At 49.3% G+C, this 23883-nt stretch overlaps 1 protein-coding gene across 4 annotated transcripts in view; it reads right to left on the bottom strand.

The window, feature by feature from the left end:
• Positions 1-23883, bottom strand: part of LOC117871989 (mitogen-activated protein kinase kinase kinase 3-like) — a 121789-nt gene that overhangs the window by 25285 nt on the left and 72621 nt on the right. For 2 of the 4 annotated variants that reach the window (XM_034759909.1, XM_034759910.1), the window contains 4 exons: positions 18808-18851; positions 17137-17236; positions 10164-10277; positions 7231-7342 (listed from right to left, as the gene is read on the bottom strand). In XM_034759909.1, the coding sequence (XP_034615800.1) occupies positions 7231-7342; positions 10164-10277; positions 17137-17236; positions 18808-18851 (370 nt within the window). The remainder of the gene's footprint in view (positions 1-7230; positions 7343-10163; positions 10278-17136; positions 17237-18807; positions 18852-23883) is intronic. The other 2 variants (XM_034759911.1, XM_034759912.1) reach the window with 2 other exon arrangements.

Genomic DNA, 23883 nt, shown 5'->3' on the forward strand with positions numbered 1-23883 from the left:
TACCCCTATTGCGAGATAGGGCAGCAACAGCACAAAGCCCTATTTCTCTCTCGCCTACAGGGTTCTTTCAAAAGGAGTCTAAGGCCCTGATCCTATCAAGATTTACATACCCTGAGTTTAACTTTAAACATGGGAGTAGCCCCCACTGAGTTAAATAGAACTGCTTGCAAGTATAAAGTCTTTGCATGATTGCATGCAAGTCTTTGTAGGATCAGGGCCCTAGTCTGTATAATAACTCCTTGCGATGGCATTTACGGACCCCACATGCAGACTAAGGGAGGGAGGGAGCAGTACCAGGCCAAAAGGGCCCCGCCCCTCAGCAGCAGATTATGCTCCAAATACAGGATCTGCAGAGAAGGGACGTCAGTCAAGCAGGGAGGGAAAGTGAAGGAGAGGCTGGCTAACAGGAGGATCGCAGTTTGCATCTTCTGGGGACAAAGCGATGCACAAGAGAGGGTCTGGACTGGGGGTAAGACTCAACCAGGAGGGACCCTTTTCCCTCCCCACTGAGGGAGAATAACTGGACACTAAGAGGAGAGCTCGGGAATGCTCAGTTAACGGACTGAGCTGCTGGGACTGACTGGGGACTCCCGGGTGGAGGAAAGCAGGCTGAGACTGTCCCAGAGCAAGAGACAGCACCCCAGGGAGGCTGGTCAGGGGCACCAGGAAGAGGCGAGAGAGACATTCCAGGCCTCTCCCCCATGGGCCCTGCTGGGGAGCTGTCCTGGATGTCCCTACTTCTCACTCCCCCCCACATCTGTCTGGGAGAACTCCTGAGCGCTGGGAAATGGACAAGCCACGGCCTGCCAACCGGAATGCAACTCACTACAGGGTGGAAGGACTGTCAAGCCAGGGCCTGCCCACTAGGCCTGCTGGCCTCTGAGTGAAACCCGCTTCACTCCTATTGACATAGGACAGCTTTATTTGACCTTTCAGGGTTATGCCTTCTGCCACCAGATTCAAGGGGGATAAGAAACCTGACCCACTCTTCCAGGATAGGCACTAATTTGGATGGAGGGGCCTCTCACTGGAGAGGAGGTTGCTACAGATTGGGCTAGGGACCCTTTATGGCAAGACTGTCCCAGTGGATAAACTTCAGAGGAGCTGACAGGAACAGCTCATAGTTTGACATCTACAGCGGTGGTGTGTATTCCCAGGCACCAGGCATTTCCCTGCAGCCCTTGCTCTGTGTCCCTACCCCTTTTTCTTTGGCTGAATTGGAGAAGTGGCTCGAGGCTTGGGAGTAGGGCTTTCTGGACAGAGGGAGCGCCCTGCAGTGTCCATCTCTCTACTCCCAAGGATCAGGTGGAGCCTGATCTAGCCACCTTCAGAGCACAGTGCAGCCCCAGCACTCCCCCCGTTAACGAAGCCAGAGCACCGCTCAGCATCACCCCGCTTTATTCAGCATGGGACGAGGATGGAAATGGGGGCAGGTGGGTTGTGATCCACTAATGACAGAAATTATGTTGTCTAATGTATCTATAGGACTTGGATAGTACAGCGACAGACACTTTAGACAGATTAGGTAACCTAACCTTCATCCAGAGAGACAGGGAGGGAGGAGTAGATAGATAACTCTGGCCTTGGGCTGGCCCAGCCCACCTGTACAGGTTGCTCAATAAACCATACACCTGTAAAGGGCAAGGTAGAAGGTGGAGTACCACTGCTCTTTGCACTGGATTTCGGGGGCTGAAGAAACAACAGCAGTGCCAGGGACAGAGATTAGGTGCCCTAGAAGCCATCCTACCAGGCTTTTCCTCCCCCTCTTGAACTTGAAGCACTAATTCCGTCTCCGCCCCGCTCAGATACAGCAGGCGCTCTGAAACATTAGCTTACAACAAAAGCCGAACTCTTGGGGCCCGATCCTCAGCGGGTGTAAATCAGTGCATCACTCAAGTCAACAGGCAACTTGCACCAGCTGAGGATTTGGCCCTGAATATTCAGCTCAGTTGAGCTAATCTGAGAGGGGAGTGAGCTAGGATCTCCCTCTGTTTTACACACAACACAACAAAAGGCTATTAGCTCGGGACTAGAGTACAGCATGTCCTGAGCAGGGCCAGCCAAGCCAGCATGGAGATTCTGACAGCCACTCCTGGCATTTGCAGGGATCTTCCATGTTCCTTTCCATTCGTTTTTTTTTAAGAAGTTTTCATACAGCATGTGCAGAAAGTTTGTGGTGTTGCACGTACAGCTAGATCCCCCAGTGCCAGGCTTGGCTCCCCTCTGCCTAAATGTTCTCTGGTTTAATTCTCCCTCTGCTTAAGCAGGTCCCAAATCTTTACCAACTGCCTATCTGACAACACACCCTGCCCTGGCTAAGCAGAGATCCAGAAAAGAAAGTATGTTTCTATTCGTTTATAAAAAGATCGGTCGTGATAGCGAAGGGGTCATCAAGCGCTGCCTACGCTCACAGCTGCAAGGGCCCAGCCCTGGGCCGATGTCGCCACAAAACAAAACAAGGGACATTATGCAAAGATCTGATGTTCATTAGAGTCCCAGCTGTGACTCAGGGGCTTGGGATGCAGCAGCAAAGGAGTCCAGGGTTTAAGGAGAATGAGGATAGGCTGAGATGAATAAGACTGGGCTTTTCAGCTTGGAAAAGGGGGGGATATGATAGAGGTCTATAAAATCATGACTGGTGTGGAGGAAGTAAATAAGGAAGTGTTATTTACCCTATCATATAACCCAGGAACCAGGGGTCACCAAATGAAATTAATAGGCAGCAGGTTTAAAACAAACATAAGGAAGTACTTAGTCACACAACGCACAGTCAACTTGTGGAACTCTTTGGCAGAGGATGTTATGCAGGCCAAGACACCAACAGGGTTAAAAAAAAGAACTAGATAAGTTCATGGAGGACAGGCCCATCAATGGCTACTAGCCAGGATGGGCAGGGATGGCGTCCCTAGCATGTCTGCTAGAAGCTGAGAATGGGCGATAGGGGATGGATCACATGATGATCACCTGTTCTGTTCATTCCCTCTGAAGTACCTGGCATTGGCCACTGTCGGAAGACAGGATACTGGGCTAGATGGACCATTGGTCTGACCCAGTATGGCCGTTCTTATGACACACTGTTCCAGCCTCTAGCTCCTTCCACACTACAGACCAGATTGTGGCTGCTCCGGGGCAGGCCCACGAGTGAGGAGGTCAGAGCGAGCACTTTCCCTCCTATCCCCCCTTGTACACCTGCAACTCACTGGTCAGCGTGTCCTACGTATCCCTCTCAGTGCCCATCCACAGAGGACTGGGTCTGTCGCAGCCCCACCTAGAGCGCCTTGGCTCTTCAGTTCAAGCTACAGAGCCTTACGCTTCCAGCTCTGAAATCCCCAGTTCAATCCCCAGTGTGTCAGCAAAGATAGCAGCTGTCGGACACCTGCACGGAATCTGCAGTCTGCTTTCTGGCTCGTAAGACGATTCACGTGCTGGCTGGGATGTTACATACTCTAAAGAGGGGCTGGGAGACGGCCAGGCCCCTACCATCTTGCCGGCTGCCTGACAATCCAAGGCGGAGAGCACGGAGAGGGTAAGCAACACCTGGAAAGAACGGCGCGGGGCTGTCCTGCCAGCACCCCAGGAGGCATCCTGCCTGGGTCAGCTTTTGGCCCAGAGAACACCTGCTGCTGGCGCAGTGAAGCTCTGCAGCTCCTCTAAGGTATCTGTAGCTTAAAAATGCTCTTTAGCTGTGGAAAGGGACGATGTAAAAAATCTGAACTGGTTGGAAACTTTTCCGTTCACTTTTTTTTTGGACGAACAATTGGATTTTGGACTAATGTTTTTTTCAAAAGGCATCTACTCTCCTCAGAGGTGGTCTATTTTTAACATTTGCTATTTCTGAGGGGGGGAAATCAAAGTTTTCCACAGAAAATTGCAATGAAAACAACAACAAAATCAGTTTTCACTGAATTTTTTGGGAGCGAGAGAGTATTTTCTGTCTAGCTGTGGTAGAACTAGTCCCCCTTTCCTCAGCAGATCTGCTCCCTCTGGGTGGATTCAGACTCCCATTAATGTCGCAGAGCCAGCACAGCGATGGGAAGGGCGCTGGAGTTTGTTGATACACAAGAAGGAACAGAATCATTTACTAAGCTCCAATCAATCACATCTCCCTGTTATCAGCAGTAGGGTTGCACAAATGGAAGCAAGGCCAGGACTGGACTTGTGGTTCCTTTGTCACTGACAATGACATGCAAGGAGGGATATGCTCAGACTTGACTCTCAAAAGTCAGGCTGACTCTGCAAGGCGGACAGAAAACACCTTCCCATCTTTTCCCCCCAACCAAACCAGTAAATTGAGCATTTTTTGGAGACAGAATCATTTAGAACACCCCCCAAGTTGCCATGTTCACAGAGTTGCTTTGCAGAACAGAATCTCCCTTGAAAATATACCTGGCTCTGCTATGGAGGTGTGACTTGCAGCTCCACAGTTAAGGCTGAGGTGAGATTTCCCCTTAACCTCACTCACCTCGGTCACACTGAAGCAAACACAAGGCAACGTTTTGCAAGTGGAAGTGAAGGACAGTGTAGCCAAGTAAAATGCCAACTATCTAAGTTGGAATTTGGCCAGGGCACCAGGCTCAGTGATATCCCTACGGGTGGAAAATACCATGGAGTTGTTAATGACCCGGGATGATCAGAATGTCAGGGTTACACCTCATGTGAAAAAACAGCCCCTCCATCCACACAGGGACTCCTACCCCCACTGGAGCATACTGACTCAGAAGGAAAAGAGCAACCTGCTATATTGCTAACACCTCCATGGAAGACCCAGGTACTGCAGCAATAGGTCTCTCCATACTTGTGTTGACCCAGAAACTGAAAAAGTTCCAAACCGAGTTAGGACAGCCTTCTGGTAAACGCAGAGGCCTGGTTCTCAGGGGATCTTGGTTCCAATCCCAGTTCTGCAACAGACTATAAGCCAGTGGTTCTCAACTTATTTATCATTGTGGGCCTGTGTTACCTGGGCCACACGTTGAGAACCACAGCGCGCCCCCCTCAGACACGCCTCCACAGACCTCTATGCCCAGTGCCTCCCGCCCAGAGACCCCTCCACAAAGTGGGGCCAGCCAGTGTCCCCAACCCCATCGTACCATGCCCTTCCCGGCCGGGCAGCCTGGACCCCGTGGCACTGGGTGGTCAGCTGGGTTGAGAACCACTGCTATAGGCTATACACTGACTCTCTCCATGCCCTTATTCCTGCAGACCTAAGTCTTGTCTATTTAAACTAAGCTTTTCAGGGCAAAGACTGGTGTGGTCTCTTACTATAGGTATGCAACAGTACAAAGCACAGTGGGACCCCATCTCGGTTAGGGCCTGTAGATGCTAGTGCGATACAAAAAATAATAATAATAATAAAAGCCCAAGGTGGTATGGCCTTAAATTTGAGTGAGTGCCCCACATAACTAGAATCTTCCCATTAGTGCAGCTACATGTGGGATCAATTCTGCCATCTGCACGCACACATTAACTCCCAATGCCATCACTGGAATTTATGGGCATGTGTTAACAGTTTAACATGCCCCAAGAAAAGAAGCAGAGATGTTATTCTGTTTAAGTACAAAAAGTTCCTACTGAGGCTTTGTACAATAACATGTATTAACGCATGTGTTTCATTCAGATTCATCCAGAGACTCTGCCAAGCTTTGGGCAAACACTCAAGAGCAGCATGAGCTAAAAATCCCGGCAAATAAACATGAGAGAGCCAAATACAGATCTTGTATATGCACACACGGTTCCCTTGACTTCCACAGGCGTTGTGCATGGCTGTCCCGGGGTGGAATTTGACCTAATATAGGAGAACATCTCAAATAAATCACTCTGCAATATTTCAACAAGCTGCAGCCTATACTGTCTGACAGCACATACCATGTGAGTGAGAAATGGTAAATCCACAGGAAGAGATATCCCTTTGTTGCAATGGTAAAATCCTTTAGCACATAATATTGCAAATTCTCTGGAGCAGGGGGGTGGGGTCCTGATCCAGACTGGGATTCTGGCACTACTTCTATATATCTATATCTATATATATTAAATAATCATTTGGATTAAACCAATAGGGCTCGCTAGAAATTACATTATAAAGTAAACCATAGAATGTAGTGGAGAATGCTCATCTCTGCACAGAATTTTTAAGACAGCCTATAGAATGTAATAGAGAACTATATTCCTGGTATAAAATTCTCTGTGCTGGTTTACTAGATCTATACCATCCTCTATTAAATCCTACGGGATTTTCCATAAAGGTCTTATTAACAATCAAGAGGAGTCCAACAACACCACTTTTCACCAATCATCTCAAAGTACTTAAAAGAGGAGTCATTTCGGAGACAGAAACCGAGGCAGAAAGAGATGGAGAGACTTGCCCAAGGCTACACAAGTCTGTGGCAGAGCCAGGAATAGAAACCAGCCCCAGTAGGCGCTGCACATGTGGACTGAGGGACAGAAGGCTCATGGCCAAGGGTTCAGATGGAGTAGGACCTCAGCACTGGCTGAAGACTAGCAATTGGAGTGTAAAGGATGTTCTGTTTCATTTGAGTAGCACTTCACACACATTCATTCTCACAACATTCCAAGGGGGTAAGTACCGTACCAGGAATCCCCTTTTACCATGTGGAGCAAGAGAGGTTCTCCTCTCACACTGGTGAAAATCTAGAGCAATGCACTGAAGCCAGCAGAAGTGAGAAAAGAATTACTGGTTTCATCCCAGGGGCAGTGCTGGGATTAGAACGCAGGAGCGGCCGAATCCCAGCCCACTCAGCCCCATTATTTCCTTCTTGTTGACAGAAGAGAGTGAAGCAGAAGGCAAAAGTAAAGAAAATGGGAGAGAGAACAGTTAATGCAAAGGTGAGAGAGGGCCTGGCTTCCTCAGGTTCTGTCCCAGGCCTTGAGCAAATTCAGCAGCACTGAATTCATTTGAATTCCCTACAACTAGATATGCTTTCTCTTCAAGTCTGAAACCAGGAACCTCTGCACTTCCCCGGGCTCTTAAGCAAGATAACGGACAGAGCTTCTCTTGGATCCAGGCAAGGCAGCAACGAGCACATGAGCTCAGCTGGCACAACCTTTCCTCTAGGCCGAGACCCAGACACTAGCCGCACTGAGCCTTCAGTGCGCTGGCCAGATGTAAAAATGTCAGGAGACAAGAACGAAGCACAGGGATGGGGGGGATACAGCCAGCCTGTGAAGAACCAGCGCTGGTGCGCAGTGAACATGAGCGCATCACATTTCACTCACCTGTTGAATACTTCCGCGTCCTCTCAGCGTCTTTATACAGGGACCCCATGATGTCGCCCGTGGACTTGGATATTCTCATCTCATGCTGCTTACTGTTGTTGGGCTGGAGGAACTGCGAATCAAAGGAAGCGGTTACAATCTGCCCCAGGGCAGTGGTTTGTACCTTTCCAGACATTCCCATGAAAATGACATTTGGTGACCATCACCATGTTTTCTGGTTACCAAATGAACTGAATCAGAGAGACAAATAAATAAACAATAATACATATTAATCGAATATCATAAAAGACAGATCAGATCTCAGTTAATAAGGATAAATAAAAATATGAAACAGGACTTATAGTTTGTTTCTGGTAGCACCTACAACTGTTATTTCCAGACAGAAAAGGGAGGGTCCCTGCCCCAAAGGGCTCACAATCTCAGGCCATTGGCACCGGGACCAGGGGGGCTATCGCCCTCCCACTTTTAGCTGGGGTAGACCATGCCCGCTTCCCCTCCTCTTCCCTCCGAAGTCCCATCCCCCGGCCAAGCCAGCGTGCAGTCTGGCCGGGAATCCTGGGCAATTGTGGGAGCCGTGCGGACCCTCCACCTGCCCACCATGCGGGATAGCTGAGAGCGGTCCCCGGCCCATGTCCCCGCCCAGCCCAGGGCAGGTGGAGGCGGAGCCAGGGCCCGCGACTCTGCACCGGCTCACCACAGCTGCCCATGCCACTCTTCCCAACCTGGCCTTGGAGCCCCAGCTTGGCCATGGTAAGAGCCCCATGGACAGCCGTGGGCTCTCCACCTGCCCTGGACAGGGGGGCTGGGGGCTGCTTTCGACGGGCCCCCTGCACCGCGGGTAGGTGGAGTGTCCGCTGTGGCTCTCCACTTCTGGCCACACTGCAGCTCCAAGGCCCCGTCCCCAGGCCAGAGCCGGGATGGGAAGAGCCACACAGGCAACTGTGGTGAGCCTGGGTCCCTCTACGTGCCTTGGGCAGGGGGGGCCCTTGGGGACGGGGACACGGGCAGGGGCCTGCTTTTGGCCCACCCTCACCTCAGACAGTGTGGCGGGGGGGCTCCCCAGCCCTGCTCTGGCTTGGCCAGGGGTGGGGTCTCCAGGGGAAGAGGGGGGGCGGGCCGTAGGGGAGAAAGGGCAGGAGTCTGGGGGGGGGGGAGAGGGGCCCCCAGCCTCCCCACTTTTGGGAAGGCTCCGGCGCCCTTATCTCAGGCCCTGATCCTTCAGTCAGATCCAGACGCCTGCAAACACCAAGGATTTTAAGGAAACTCTGTGCAGCGTAAGGGCCCATCCATATGGATCCAATTGCAGGACTGGGACTTGAAAGGAAAACAGACAGACAGACAAAGGGGTAAGGGAAAGGGGAACAGCATACCACCTTACTCACTGGGTAACCACCACATCTGGGCAATATGGTGCTTTAATAACACCGTGCTGGTGAGGTTTTTTGGTAAAATACGTAGATGGCCCTCAGGATTCCTTGCCCCTCACATGCAGTTAGATCAGAGCGTGTACAATTATATATGACAAAGGGGAGCTTATTATGTTCTCTTCTCAGAAGGTGCTGGAGTAGAAGCCATTAGCCAGCTCTGTTCCACACTGGAGTGCACCTATATCCCACTCTGACTTAGCTGCCCTGTCCTAGCAGCAGCGACTTCTGTGGCTGCAATGCTCCTGCAGTCATGTGCGTCCATGGGCTGGCCAGCAGAAGGTGCCCAGGATAGCTCAGTGGTTTGAGCATTGGCCTGCTAAACCCAGGGTTGTGAGCTCAATCCTTGAGGGGGCCATTTGGGGATTTAGTTGGGGATTGGTCCTGTTTTGAGCAGGGGGTTGGACTAGATGACCTCCTGAGGTCCCTTCCATCCCTGAGATTCTATGAATGAGATGAGGAAGGAAGGTCTAATGGCTAGGGTGCTAGCCTAGGACTTCAGAGACCCAGTCCAACTCCCTGCTGAATTCCCTTTTTTGGGGGTTCTACCCAGCAAGGTTCTGAGTACTTGCAAAAGGTGCAGAGCACTCTCAGGTCCCCTTAAAGTCAATGGGAGCTGAGAGAAATCAGCACCTGCCACAGGACCAGGCCCTTTATGAAATGGACAGTGTCCTATGACCGTAAAGCTGTCCCTTGACGCCATGCACAGAGAACATGCTTAGGGCAGCACGGCGCATGCTTTGGCTGGAGGCACCTGCACACACCTATAGAGCCAGACGTGCTCCTCAGCAGTACGCCCAGCGTGGGCAGGTTCAGTGTAGTAGGCAGATGTGTAGAGCCACCCTGCCCCAGGGAAGGTTGGTGCACGTCTGAGCAGCCTGGTGTGCAGGGGGACTGTGCAGTTTGCTCTTCGCCCTGCCCCCTTTGGGGTGTCATCCTGGATCGCACAGAGGGAACAGTCCCAATTCTGTCCCAAGTGCAGAGGCTGCAATTGCCCTGGCTGCTGTGCAGAGCGTGTAAGGTGGGGAGAGAATTTATGTTGCTCTCTCTGAAAACCCATGCAAGGGCCATGACAATCTGGCCCTGTATGACCATAGAGTGACGGTGCTATCTCAGGGTCCGCTGGCAGGATAAATGGCCTGCCACAAACACACCCCTCTGGGCCACACAGGAGTCCCCTGGAAGATGCATAACGTGAATGTCCTGTCACAGGATATACACTTGCCATCTGTCTCAGGAATCTATTAGGCACCTATTACCATAGCGTCCAATCCTGCCTCGCAGAAAGCACTAAATTAAATTCAACAGCTGTGCCGGCAACAGCATTTAAACCGACCTGCCGACAGGGCAGATTTCAGAGCAGAGACGTACGAGCGGAAGATGGTCTAGTGCCAACTCAGACAGCTACGAGCAGACACCCCTAGGACAGCGTCTCTCCTTTCCATTCCCCCCCCTACAATAACAGCGCGACTCACTCTGCACACAAAAGAACAAAGCTAAAGGGCTCACGTTTGCTTTCCTTGGAGCCTTCACAAACACCCTCAGACTCTTCAGAGAAGGGCTAAGGTCCAAGTGCTCCACCGCTCGGTCCAAGTCTTCCTGGGATTTCAGTGGGATCAGGAGCTGGAAGGGATTGAACAAACACCCGTAGCACGGCAGGGTCACAAACTGGGTAAATAAAGGAAGCAAAAACTTCGCACCGCGCACAGAAGGCTTGGGAGGGAATGGAGAGTCTGGATGGAAATCAAAACCCAAGCACCCCTGAACATTCAGGGGCTTTAACCTTTTCTTTCAAGATATGATCCATGGAGGAACAGGATAAAATTACAATAACAATGCTTGCAAAGAACAAAGAACGTGTGAAAGCCGCATCAATGATCCAGCCAGTGGGAAGGCCAGAGAGCTAAGAACAAAGCTTACCAGTCGTCAGTGGCTCCAAACTACTGGCATTACAGAGACCCCTGGCTGTTGGGGGTGATCTTCCTGGATCCCCTTCTCTAGGAGTCATTGGACCCCCATATGCTTCTGACACTCATCTTCAAGTCAACTGTGCACATGCTAACCAGCTACAGAGCTTGGGCTGCTCATGGGGACAAAGCTATGGGTGGATACTGCTCAATCATAGTGATCTAAGGCCTTGTCTACACTGGGCAATTCTTCACCAGTGATGGCAAAGTAGCTGCATCGGTACAAAACCCCACGTGTATACAGGTACAGCCAATATCAGCTGCAATCTGCACCAACACAGCTTACACTGGTCTCAAGCGGGTATCAACTGGACAGATACAAATTCAGATTATATCATCCTAGCCTGTGCACACTAAGGGTTTGCACTGGTGCAGCTACCCTTGCGGCTGGGCACCAATGGGAACAATCAGGGCAAATCCCCCGTGTAGACCAGGCCTAGCTCCTACATTTGAAATACACCTCTACTCCGATATAACCCAACCCAATAGAACATGAATTCAGATATAACGCGGTAAAGCAGCACTTCGGGGGGACGGGGCTGCGTACTCTGGCGGATCAAAGCAAGTTCGATATAACGCGGTTTCACCTATAATGCGGTAAGATTTTTTGGCTCCCAAGGACAGCGTTATATCAGGGTAGAGGTGTATGAAAATACCTCTCCTCACCAGAGCCACGGGTTCAGCTCCCAGTAGGCTCCATTTAGCCTTTCAGCTGAAGCAAACCCACCAAGTTTGCTGTGGGCAAGACAAAGCCCTGTCTGTCTGTGTGACAAAGCTACAGGGCCCATGTTTGTTTGTTTTGGTAGGAGCCTGGATTTACCCTGGTGTCTTTAACCAAAATGTCTGCTCTCTCACATTGCTATGTGGAGTGTCATGCTTTGCACGTCAGCTGCTACCCTCCAACCCCTAAGTAGCTGCATTTCAGAGGTGCTTGGTTACTGCCCCTTTCTGTTTAGCCTTGGTCCAGGGTAACATCTACTTCCTCCAGCCTGGGCGTGCTCCATGTAAGAGCAGTGAGCACAATGGCTACCTCCATCTCCTGTAGGCTGCCCGGGGGACTGGCACTGAATTCCTCAAACAGACCACACCTTGAGTCTATGCAAGGTGAACAGCAGCTCAGCCTTCCAGAGATGCAGTGCACCTATGGCTCCCAGTAACTTCCTGTTGACTTTAGTGAGAGCTGCAGGTGCCCAGCACCTCTAGAACAGATGGGCCAATTGTTCATGTGATCACAGATCAACACCTAGGCAGCCACAGCAACGACCACCACCAGGTCAGATCAAAACCCACCCAGCAAAATGTTAGGAAAAACCACTTATGGCTCCCCACTGGAGACTGCACCTTATGTACTGTTGCCTTGTGGGTCTGGCCTGGCCCACAGGTAAATACATCACTGATTGTACGCATGCAGTCTGGGATAAAGGCAGTAGAGCACACACAGGTGAATGGGAAGCTGTAGGCACTGGCCAATACAGCTGAGATCTCAGTCTGGGAAATTGCTAGGGTTGTGGCAAGAGGCCAAGAACCACAGCTTTGCTACGTACGTATCTATCTTAGGTACTTACATGGCCCTCGTTACTATAGTACAGATGGGGAACTGAATCACAGAGAGGCTAAGAGCCAGATTTTTAGAGGTATTTAGGCATCTAATTCCCATTAAAAATCTAGGCCTAAATGACTTGCCCAAGGTCACACAGGAAGTTTGTGATGGAGCAAGGAACCGAACCCAGATATTCCACATTCCAGGCTTGTGCTCTAACCCCTGGACCATCATTCCCTACCAATTCTAGCTGGGATGGATAGATCCCTCCAATACAGTGCTTAACCTCACGGAAGTCAATGGGAATTCTGCAGGTGTCAAGTGGAAAAGCTACCCATAGTCTCTTGTAATCCCAAAACACTGATTATAATAAAGCCAAATCCTGCTCTCAGTTGTGGGTGCATGCAGGTTTAGTGACTTCAGTGCAGCTGTGTCGGAGCAGAATCTAAGTCACTTCTGCTTTATAATGCTTGAGGCTGCCTCATTGCAAAATGCACAGGGTAACGTTCCATCCTTACACCCTCCTGGTTTCCTCCAAGAGTGGAATTTGGCCCTGAACCCATCGGGTAATTCCATAACCCCCCTTCACCCAGCTCCTCACATATTTTCCTAACTGCATTCCCTCGGCCACTGCTTTGAACAAAATGTTCTGCAGGTCACTGTGTCTCCTTCCATTACCACATCATTAATCCATTCACAGGCCAGCCTGGGGACGCCAAAAGCATCAAGCTGAAATTGCCCTCCTCTGGAACAGAGTGAATGCAGTATTTAGCTTGGCTTTACCGATCACCCATGTCTGGCAAGTGGATTTTGCTCCATTTGGCATCCAGGCTGCTGTATACATAGATTCTGGGAACAGGGTTCTACGAGACACTAAATATAGCCCCACACGCGCACGCACACAGCCTAGGCACTAACTGGCAGGTTGCACACTCCGTAACCGGGCTGCAGCTTTGTTTCTTCTGTCTATAAACGGAGTAACTCCGATGACAGGTAGGAAAGTGAGGGAAACATCATTGAGTGACATTTACGAGCTTGCAAGTCCTCCCTTCTGCACTCGTGGATGGCATGTCTTATTTTCTACTGTGGGGGCTACTGGCCAATCCACTGCGCCTTACACAGATCTAAAAAAAATAAATGAAAAGGGGTGAGACTATTCACTTATTACTTATACTACAGTAGCACCTTGGGACCTTGTTGTGCAAAGTGCAGTATACACACACACACGAGGACAGACCGTCCTTGCCCCAATTTAAATAGAGGAGACATACAAAAGGGGATCACAGTGGAAACAGTGGCACAGTGAGGTGAAGCAATTTGCCCAAGGTCACACAACAGGACGGTGGCAGAGCCAGGAACAGAACCCAGGTGAAATGCGGCCACCTCTGGTGAGGAATGAAGCAACTGTTTAACAATGCTCAGGGATGTCACAGCTCAGAGGAGGATAGACTACTGCATCCAGCTGAAACCACGGGGGGGGGGGGGGAATTCAGACAGAACGTTCTCATCCGTCTCAGAGTTCAACCAGGATAACGTCCCTATCCTGGTAAAAAAGGCCAGTCAATGGCCACAGACGTGGCTTCTGCATCTCATCTGACCGATGGCCTTTCCAGTAACACAACACTCCTTAGCACTACGTTGGGATCAGCCCCACATGGGGTTAGACCCACACACCACTCTGCATGCATTGGGCCAACCCCTCTGATGAATCTGTAGCACTCCCAGAGCAATCCCATTGATTTCATTGCACCTGTGTCCACAGGCCTTTCAAAGGGATACATAGCTCCAAAGCAGCCTGCTTGTCCCATTTACCTATTATGTCTTGTAACTGTGATTGAACAGTGCTTAGCACGACAAAGGCCAACCTGGTTTTGGCCTTTAGATGCTACCACAATACAAACATTAAATACTAACATCTAATAAAGGCAAGGTTCTGTCTGTGTATGAAGAAAAGGCCAAAGGCTGCTCAAAATGGAGTGGAGTTACTCTAGATTTACACTGGTGTAATTGAGAACAACATTTGGACCAGAATACACTATTAACCCAAACACGGTGTGCCATGGACAGCCTCTCTGTAAGTTCTGTTTCACTGGTTTATACTATTTCCATGACAATGCTCTCGGATGCATAATGCCCTGTATATCAATGGGTGCAGATTCTCACACACAGAGACTATTTACAGAAAGAAAAAGAAAATCTAAGCCCATTCTTATGCTTATAATTATTTATTAGTTCTAAGGTAGTAGCACCCTGTGGCCTACTCAGGATCACGCTATGCAAATGCACAGGCAGGCATTCCCTAGCAGAGGGTACAGTATATTACATAAACTTCTATTTGTTCTTGTTGGAAGAGTCTTTCAGTGGAAAGGAACCTGGAATGAAGTGACTCACTCCTGGAGAATTCCATGCAGGCTTTTTCCAGCAGGGACTATCAGAGAATGCCCAAGATTAGAAAATGTGTAACATTTCTGGCTACATTCAAAGCTGCAGCCTAGAGGGCCAATTCTGCCGTAGTGTTAGACATTTATCGTGAGCAACAGCAGCAGCATCGCTTGCAGAATTTGCACATGCAAAACCGAGGTGGCAGGGCAAGTTCAAATGGGTTCTGCACACGTCTGTTCTGTTATCTGACCACAAAAATCGCATACACAAGTCATTTATGCATGTAAAACTGTGCCTATGCAAATAGAATCCTGGCAGAAATCCCATCAAAGACATGGCCCTACACAATGGGGGGTTTCTATTTGTTGGTCCAATCTCACGCTGCAAAAAAAGGAGGAAATGTGTTTTTCATTTGTACTTTAATTAAGGCCCCCAATGATTGTTTTATACATGAGCAAGCAGGCTGCGGGTTTCTTTTGCTTTCCATTTCAAGCCAATGGGATGTGAATCAGACTGTCTAGTGGAGCTGGTTGTTTTTTATATTCTTGCAGAAAGTTTCCATGAAAACAAAACTTTTAGGTCAACTTTTTCTTCACAAGTTTTTGGGGTTTCGTCAAAAAAAACTGGAAACGCCCAAAGTTTTCAGGGTTCAGTTTTTCCAACAGAATCCTGAAAACTTTCACTGAAATTGGCCATTTACCACAGATTTTTTTTTTAAACTAAAAGGCAATTTTCCATCAAAATAAAGGTTTGAACAAAAATTCTGACCAACTCCACTATGCCAGCAGGGCAGATTGCCTTAAGCACAAACCATCAGGGTCTGGGATTGTATGATCAACCCCACGGTCTGATCCTGCCTTCAACAGTGGGACCAGATGGGAAGGCAACTCATAGCCTGCCCCTTCTGAGCTCTTGGTAGAGACCCTGCAAATCATGGTATGCAATGGTATGTAAATAATGCCCCGATATGCAGGACTGCAGATGACAAGATGATCATGGTTAAGGCTACGATTTAGTCCCGGGTATTTTTTGTAGAAGTCATGGACAGGTCATGGGCAATAAACAAAATATCCCAGCCTGTGACCTGTCCGTGACTTATACTAAAAATACCCCTGACTAAATCTTGGGGGTTGGGGGGGGGGGGGAAAACCGGGGGGGGGGACCGGGGGGCCGCTGCTGGGGGGGGGGCTGGGTCCAGCAGCTCTGGTCTTCTCTGGGACCGCTGCTCAGGCCACTTCTCGGGTGGTCCCCGGGGCCAGCTGGGCAGCAGCCGTGCGGCTGGCCCCGGAGCTGCTCCAGCTGCCGCTGGCTACGGGGCCACCCAAGCTGGTTGCAGAGCTGCTCCGGAAGAGGCTGGCGTGACTGTCCCCAAGGCCAGCTGCTTGGGCAGCCCCGGAGTCGGCCACACCAGCCGCCGCTGAAGTCACAGCGGTCATGGAACGTCACCTAATCTGTGACAAACACAGAGCCCTCATCCTGGCACGTTCAGTGCTTAATTTGTGCCAACGCTAGCCAGGGCTGAGCCCCGGCACTTCTAGGTTTAGCAGTTCGTAGCCCTGGCACCTCTGGGGCTTGCCGCATCTGTTATGAAAGTAAAAAAAAAAAAAATAATTGCTTGAGCCCTGGCACCAGTTTTGTTATAAATTCAGCACTGGATCCATTCCCTCAGTCCTTAAAAATCCATGAATCCACACACTGGTGGCTAAGGATGATTGGGCTGATGCTTGCCTTGGGCTGGAGCGTCTGCCACAGAAACACACAGTGGGGAGTGCTCAGTTCTAATGATAAGCATGGCTTGGAGCTGGGATGTGACATTAAAATGAATTCAGTGCTGGCACTGGAGGGCATTAGGGCACACTTACCCACTGAACTGGCACAGCACAAGGGGTGAAAGTACAAGCTTCCCTACCACTCCCGCTGTCACGGCGTGGGTTCAAGTCAGCCCAGATCAGCAATGACCTCAAATCAATCCCATCTGATGCCCCTTCAGTGGAGCATATGAAACTAGTTTGTTGCTTCAGCCCAGTTCCTAGTGAGAAGCCCACAATGCAGCTTCGAAAAAAGTGGGTATTCGCTGGCAGCCTCGGTTAATACATTACAGACAAATAACGTTTGTTGGCAGCCACAGCAGCAGCCCCTGGGATTCAGTGAACCAATCACTCCTACAGCTGCCCCTATCAAACCAAGGGCTTCGGTGGAGAAGGCTGTACTACTGCTGATTGTGCTGTCCCCGTCCTGTAGATAAGCAGAGGACTTAGTTCTCCAAAGCGGTCAGTCAGTTAAGTTCTGGGTTTTGTGGGCCCTCTGAGGGGGCGGACCCTTTGTTCTGGGTCTCCACCCACCACCCCATACCTGTACTAAAGTCGCTTTGAGACAGCCCAGTTAGCTACTGCTCCCTGTTTCGGTATCTAGACAATTCAGGCAGGGTCTTAACACAGAGCTATTGCATGCTAAGTAGGACAGAAAACATCAGGAAGGATTGTCCTCTTCCCCATCAGTATGTGCTGTCCCCAAATTAGAGGATTAGGAATAAACCACTGTTTAAATCTGAAACTGGGATCCGGCCAGGCTGTAAACACAAACAGCTTAGTACCTCATTGTTTGCATAGTGCAAATCCATCATCTGTCCAAAAGCATCCATGACTTTCTGTAGCACTTCTTTGAATTTGACTGGTCTTGGAAACTGGAGAATCCTGTACATACATACAGAAAATGAACAGCACAAGTGTCACGTGGGTACATGGGTGCCATGGTATTGGATTAGATGGCCAACATTTTGGAGCAAGGACCTGTACTCTGATCCCATAAGTGCCATGTTAATAAGTAACAGTGATCAATAACATGGGGTCGTTCATGGCAGTGAGCCCACAAGTAGCTTCCCTTCCCCCACACAACAGCTACAGGTGGCTGGGGAGCCCAGACCCTGCTCTTTGCTAATATGGTGCTAGCTGCCTGTGGTGCCCAGGAGAAATTCTGGAGGACCCCACCCAGATCCTTCTGAAGCTTCCAGCTGCGGCCTAACCCCTCTGCCCTCTCTATGGTGTACAGGTGCTACAACCGGCAGGATCTAACCCAGCAGCACATCACCTAGATTTAGCGGAGGTGCCACCCATGGGGCATTGGCCAGTTTCTTTGTGATCTGCCATCTCCGTGACTATGAAGAGCGGTACTGAACTGCAGAAGATGGTTTGATTTTACACGGTGAATTATAGGCCAGCCCACCTTCAGACGCAAGCGCCCATTGACTTCAGACAGGTTGCATATCTGAGGGCAGGATTTGACCCCCTGTACTATGTGGGTATTATCTAAGCATCTTGGTTCGTTGTTAAGATTACGATTTAGTCACGGGTATTTTTAGTAAAAGTCATGGACAGCTCACGGGCAATAAACAAAAATTCACGCCCGTTACCATGACTTCTACTAAAAACACCCTTGACTAAATCGGGGGAGGGGGTGTGCTGTTGAGGGGGTGCCTGGAGGGGAATGCTTTTTGGGAGGGGGCCGCCCCAGGGGGCCACTGCTGGGAACCGCTGAAGCAGTGGCTGCTCTGGCCACCCCAGGGACTGCTGCTCGGGCAGTTCACGGAGCCAGCCACACCGCCTGAGCAGCGGCCGGTGGAGCTGGCTGCAGGACTGCCTGAGCAGCTGGCTGCTCCAGCAATGGCCGGTGTGGCTGTCCCCAGGGCTATCTGCTTGGGCAGCCCTGGGGTCAGCCACACTGGCCACTGCAGAAAGTCACGGATTCCATGACTTCCACGACCTCCATGACAGACACGGAGCCCTATTCATAGCGCACTAGTTATTATGCATCTTAGCCTGAGAAATCCTGACTCTCCAAAGTGTCCTGCTCTGCCACTGGACCCTCCAACAAGCTAGAGCCTTCCACATAAATGTCAAGCAGGGAGGGCAGGCAGCCTTCAAATCACAGCTCTGTTATTATGGGACCTGTGCCCAGAATCTTGTTATCTCAAGTAAGTGCCACAGGCTACTAATCGAAGAACACACTCATGTGGGAGGCCTGAAGTCCAGCTAAATTCACCAGGGTTTGAGAATAAAGCTACTGGTGAGTGGCATTTAATGAATCACAGTTGGGAACTAATCTGCCTGTTCACTAGTCCCAGGAAATACTTATGGCTGAATTCACAGGCCTCTCCCATGCCAAGCTCTCATTGCTTTCAATGGGAGTTACAACTGCAGGTGAGGGCGAGCCAGGGCCCTTTGCCCCCCTGCACCAAGGGAAATGCGGAAACGGGTCAGGAACGCACCTTTTCTCTCCATCATATTCAAACTTGATCCTGGCATTCCGCTGCTGAAAGAGAGGAAATCAGTTAGCTCCCCAGATCCCGTGAGTCTAATTGAAATGGATCTGCTCCAAAGCCCGCTGCAGTCATTGGAAAGGCTCCCACTAACTTCAGTGGTCTTTAGATCAGGTCCATTTAGGGCCACAGTGCCTTCTGATTGTAAACTCAATAGAAGCCAAGTGTATGAATAGGAGCTCTGCGCTCACCTACCTGAGAACTATACTTGGCCCATAATGTGATAAAAATAAACTTCTGCATAAATAAATGGCACCTCCACTGACCGTTAACTACTCACCCTTTAAAGCTACATCACTGATAAACTTAGTCTAACAACAGCTTACATTTATGTAGGGTGAAATTTGCAAAAGCGCTTACATGACTTTGGCGGTGAAATCCCGTTTTCAAAAGTGACTTAAGCCTGATTGAAAGTAAATGGGACTTCAGCTCCTAAGTCATTCAAGTGCTTTGGAAAGTTTTACCCATAATGTCTTTCTCAGCAGAAGTTCTCAGAGCCTTTCATCAACTGAAATGAAGCCACCTGCAGGGTAACGCTTAGCAGCTGTTCATAGTGCACAGCAACATGGGTAAGGAAATAAACCGTACTGGATCCAATACTATTTTGGAACTGAGCTTGTAACATCCACCCAACTCTAGCGGATGGTGTTAGCTTTTATTAATTAGGGTATAACTTACAGAACCCAGTCAAAACCGTAATCCCATTGCACTAGGCCCAAAGAGGGGCACAGGAAGTTGTCTGCACAACTGGGCTCTACCCGGCTGCTATGTTGGGCCCCACCTTCTTGCCTGACTCCTGGGCTATGTCTACACTGGCAATTAAACGACCAAACTTTTGTCTTTCAGAGGTGTTTTACACCCGCCCCCCCAAAAGACAAAAGTTTTGCTGAGACACGTGCCAGTGTGAACAGCACGTTGTCGGCAGGAGAAGCTAACCCCACTCATTGGTGGAAGTTTTTTGTTGGCAGGAGAGCCGACAAACAGCAGCTACACTACACGACTTTTAGCAGCATGGCTGTGGCAACACAGCCCTGTCACTAAAAACCGTGTCATGTAGACAAAGCCCTGGATACTGCTTTCACGCCCTGCTCCTGGTTACTGCCCTGATTCTGATCCTTGCCTCTGGTTTCTGAATCTGGTTCCAACCTGTGGCACGACTCTCTGACTTCGGCTCTAACCCCAATTCTAGACCTGACACTCTGACTCCAGCTCTGACCCGTGGCCCAACTTCCAACTCTGACTCCTACTCCAATCGCTAGACCCAGTCACCTCCGTCTCGGCCCCAGCGCACAGAGAGAGTAAGTGACTTGCCCAAGACTGCACAGGGAGTCTATGGAAGAGCAAGCAACTCACCCCAGATCAGGGGCACCAGAACAGGGGAAGGGGGCATGGCCCCCTTACTTTTTACCAGCCATAAGGGCGAGCGACAAGAGGGAAGGGGCGGGGGGGGGGGCCTCAGCAGAAGAGGGGGCGTGAGAGTAGGGGTTCAGGGGGAAGGGGCAGTGCAAGGAGGTGGGGGCCACGGTTTGGGTGCCAGTGACCCCCCCATTTTTAGGGACCTTCCACTGCCCCAGATCTCTGCAGTTCTGGTGCAGTGCACAAAGCATATGGTCATCCTGCTATCCCCCCCACCATCTCTGTCACCCTGCTGCACCTGGAACCACTTGGGTTCAAAGGAGGAAAAACCAATTAACGAGAGGCGTTTTAGTCCTATCCTCCCCCCCCCCCACCACTAAACTAGTTATTTTCTTTCCATTAGCAACAAATGTATTCCCCACCTCCTTTTGTGGGCGTAGCACGGATGAAGAATCAGTCGCATACTCCCTGCATCTGAAAAGGATAACTCCTGAATGGGTGGGTGACAACACTTCCTGAGCATGTTTCTTATCTCTAACCCTGCATTTCCAGAGCATGAAGGCACAGTTTCCATACTCTCACCCTCCAGAAGGAAGGCAGAGCTAAAACGGCTGTGTCTCGAATGGGGAACCAGGAGCTAGCCGCTCATTAGGATTATTTTTAAAAGGCCAGATCCTCAGAGGTCCCAAGTAACGCAACACACACTGAAGTCCAGGGATATTGCAGATCTGAGGATTGGCCCCTAAAAGCCATGTCTGACGAGCTAACACACAGCATAGGGAGAAGTGAGCCAGTTTAGAATAATAAAGACCGTCAGCCACCAATTTTTGGAGCTTCAGGAAAAGAGGGTACCCCTCTACCCCGATATAATGCGACCCGATATAACACAAATTCGGACAGAACACGGTAAAGCAGTGCTCCGGGGGGGCAGGGCTGTGCACTCCGGCGGATCAAAGCAAGTTCGATATAACACGGTTTCATCTGTAACGCGGTAAGATTTTTTGGCTCCCGAGGACAGTCTTATATCGGGGTAGAGGTGTATTTTTATTTCCAGTTTTGAACCTTAAGTGCTCAAATATCCCAAGAAGGCCTCTTCTCCACATGCTCCAGCCAGTACTGGAAGGAAAAGCATCAGAAATGCATCAGGAAGGGTGTTCCCATGAGAATTCCAGGTCTGTGGTATTCAGATGCTTACATTAGGGTGCAGCCCATTTGGAAAGCTTTGGATCAGCATCCACATTAGAGACAGGTCTAAGTGATGAAGTATTGAACTGGATTTCCAACATCCTAAAATTCAGAGGGAGGAGGGGAGACTGTTTCAGGTCCAAGGGTTCTGGTTTAGAACCTTCCTAGAGGTAGCAGCCAGCTGCAAAATATGGGCATGGATCTGGGCTTGGATTATGCAGTCCTCTGCTACTTGGGGGGCATTTGGCCGAGGAGAAATGGGGTGGGTCAGGGCCATTCCCAATCGAAACTTGTGGATGCTCATGTGACGTGAGCCCAAATGCATAGGGCCTGGTGGGGTCACTTCTCACCGACACCAGGATTCACTCCCTGGAAAACAGTGGATATTTACACTGTATAAATGAGAGGCAAATCAGTGCCAGAATCTTTTGAGATTTACCCCACTAGTGAAGCAGGAAACGCAGGGAGGAAAGCACCCATGCAACTTTTGCCGCAACTTAGTAAATACATGCTTAAACGCTCTGCAGGTTTATGCTGAGCAAAGCAGTTTCTCAGACAAATAAGTTAAGAACAGCTCGTTGCTGGAAAATGTCAAACGCACTTGTAAAAACTCCAGAGAGAAAAAAACGAACCCTGCTGCATCCTTTTCTTCTACATTAACAACAACAACAAGGCAGATCTTCCACGGACAGCGGCCAACAAAAATACACCAGCTGCCCCACACAATTGGGCTCCACTTGTGACGAGAGAAACAAACAAGCAGGGTACATTGGAGAAAAACACTTTGAATGTACATGTATGTAAAAAAAAAATAACACACACTAAAACATAAAATGGGGGTTTTAAAATATACACATTTGGGAGAAAGAAAAACAGGAAGCTAATCAGGTGGTTACATTCTTGTTTTGAATCCTTCCCTCACTTTACATCAGTTATTCAATCTGTAGCTAATAATATTTAATTCACAATGCTTTCTCCTTCGGCAGTACATTATTATTAACCTTTTGAATTTTGGTACTGCTTGGTCCCAATGAAGATCAAAGCCCCAAGCGAGATGCTGTATCTACACACAGCAAAAGACAGTCCCTCCCTTAAAGAGCTTTTAGTCTAACTGGACAAAAGGGACAAAGGAAGTGCGGTTATTATCCTCTTTGTGCAGGTAGGAGCTAAGGTAGAAAGAGACTGAAGGCCAGATTTTCACAGCTGCTCAGCACACTGCATGATCAGCTCTTGAAAATTTTGGCACAGATATCCCAAGACAATGCTGGGTGCTGAGCAAATCATGCCCAAGTTGTGGGTACTGCAAACTTGGAAACCTGGTGATTTACCCAAGATGACAGAGAAGGCTCTGGCACAGCCAAGCACTAAACCCAAATCTCACAAGTCCTAGTTCAGGGCCCCACCCACAAGACCAAGACACGAGCAATTACAGCACCATTCATACAAGGATCTCAAAGCACTCTGCAAATATTAAGGGGCAGATCATGAGAGACGCTTGCATGTGGCTGAGGGGCCATGCAAGAAGCCTTCCCCTCTCTTATGAAGCTACACAACAGCAATCACCTGTGCCATGGGATACTGCATAATCCTGGCCATATCACTTAGCCCCCTTTTACAAATGAGGCCCAGAGACAGTAACGACAGCCTCCTTTGGAAAGCACTTGGAGATTTCCTGATGAATTGGGCTTCACATGTGTCAGGTATTCCATATTAATTTACTTTCTTCCTTTCAACGGAAGGTACTGGGCAGTGCAGGAGAAAAGGTAGAGAGGTGGCAGAAAAGCAAGTGATACATTTAGTGAAACAAGGGGTGGCCAGGCTAGGACATGCTAACTAATATTATTTAGCTCACGAGTGCTTCACCCATAGAGTTCAAATCACTTTACAACGGGGGCAAGAATTAGAGCTGGACAAAATTTCTGATTTTTTTTCAATCAAAAAATTGATTTTGACCGAAATACCTCTCAATTATTTACAAAAATACTCTGGTTTTTCAGCCAGTTCTATTAAGTATTATTATCTCAATTTTAAAGATGGGGGAAACTGAGGCACATAGATGACAAAATGACTGGCCTAAGATCATACAGCAGATCAGTGGCACAGAATGCAGGTCTCTTGACTTCCAGTCCATGGTCCTATCTTTTCTCTCTCTCACTCTAAGCTGCCTATTGATGTAGGTAGCTGATCTTTACAGGGCTTAGATTAAAATCACTCTCATATGCCCCATGTCTTCCTGTAACACAAATATTTTCAGAGACACCCACGACAAACATACACTAAATACAGAGAGTTTGGTGCAAGATCCGAGGCCTGAACCAGAGGCTGTGAACCAAAGTCAGGCCATGTATTGAAGCAGATGCTTACAAGTTCACCGTCCTGTACATGAACTTGGCAAAGTTGTTGCTAGTGGACGAGGCACTAAATATTTATGTAAATATATTTCAGCAAGTACAACTACATCCCAGTCGAGTACAAGATACGATG

The sequence above is a fragment of the Trachemys scripta genome, chromosome 2 (assembly GCF_013100865.1).
Source record: "Trachemys scripta elegans isolate TJP31775 chromosome 2, CAS_Tse_1.0, whole genome shotgun sequence".
NCBI classification, from domain to species: domain Eukaryota; kingdom Metazoa; phylum Chordata; order Testudines; family Emydidae; genus Trachemys; species Trachemys scripta.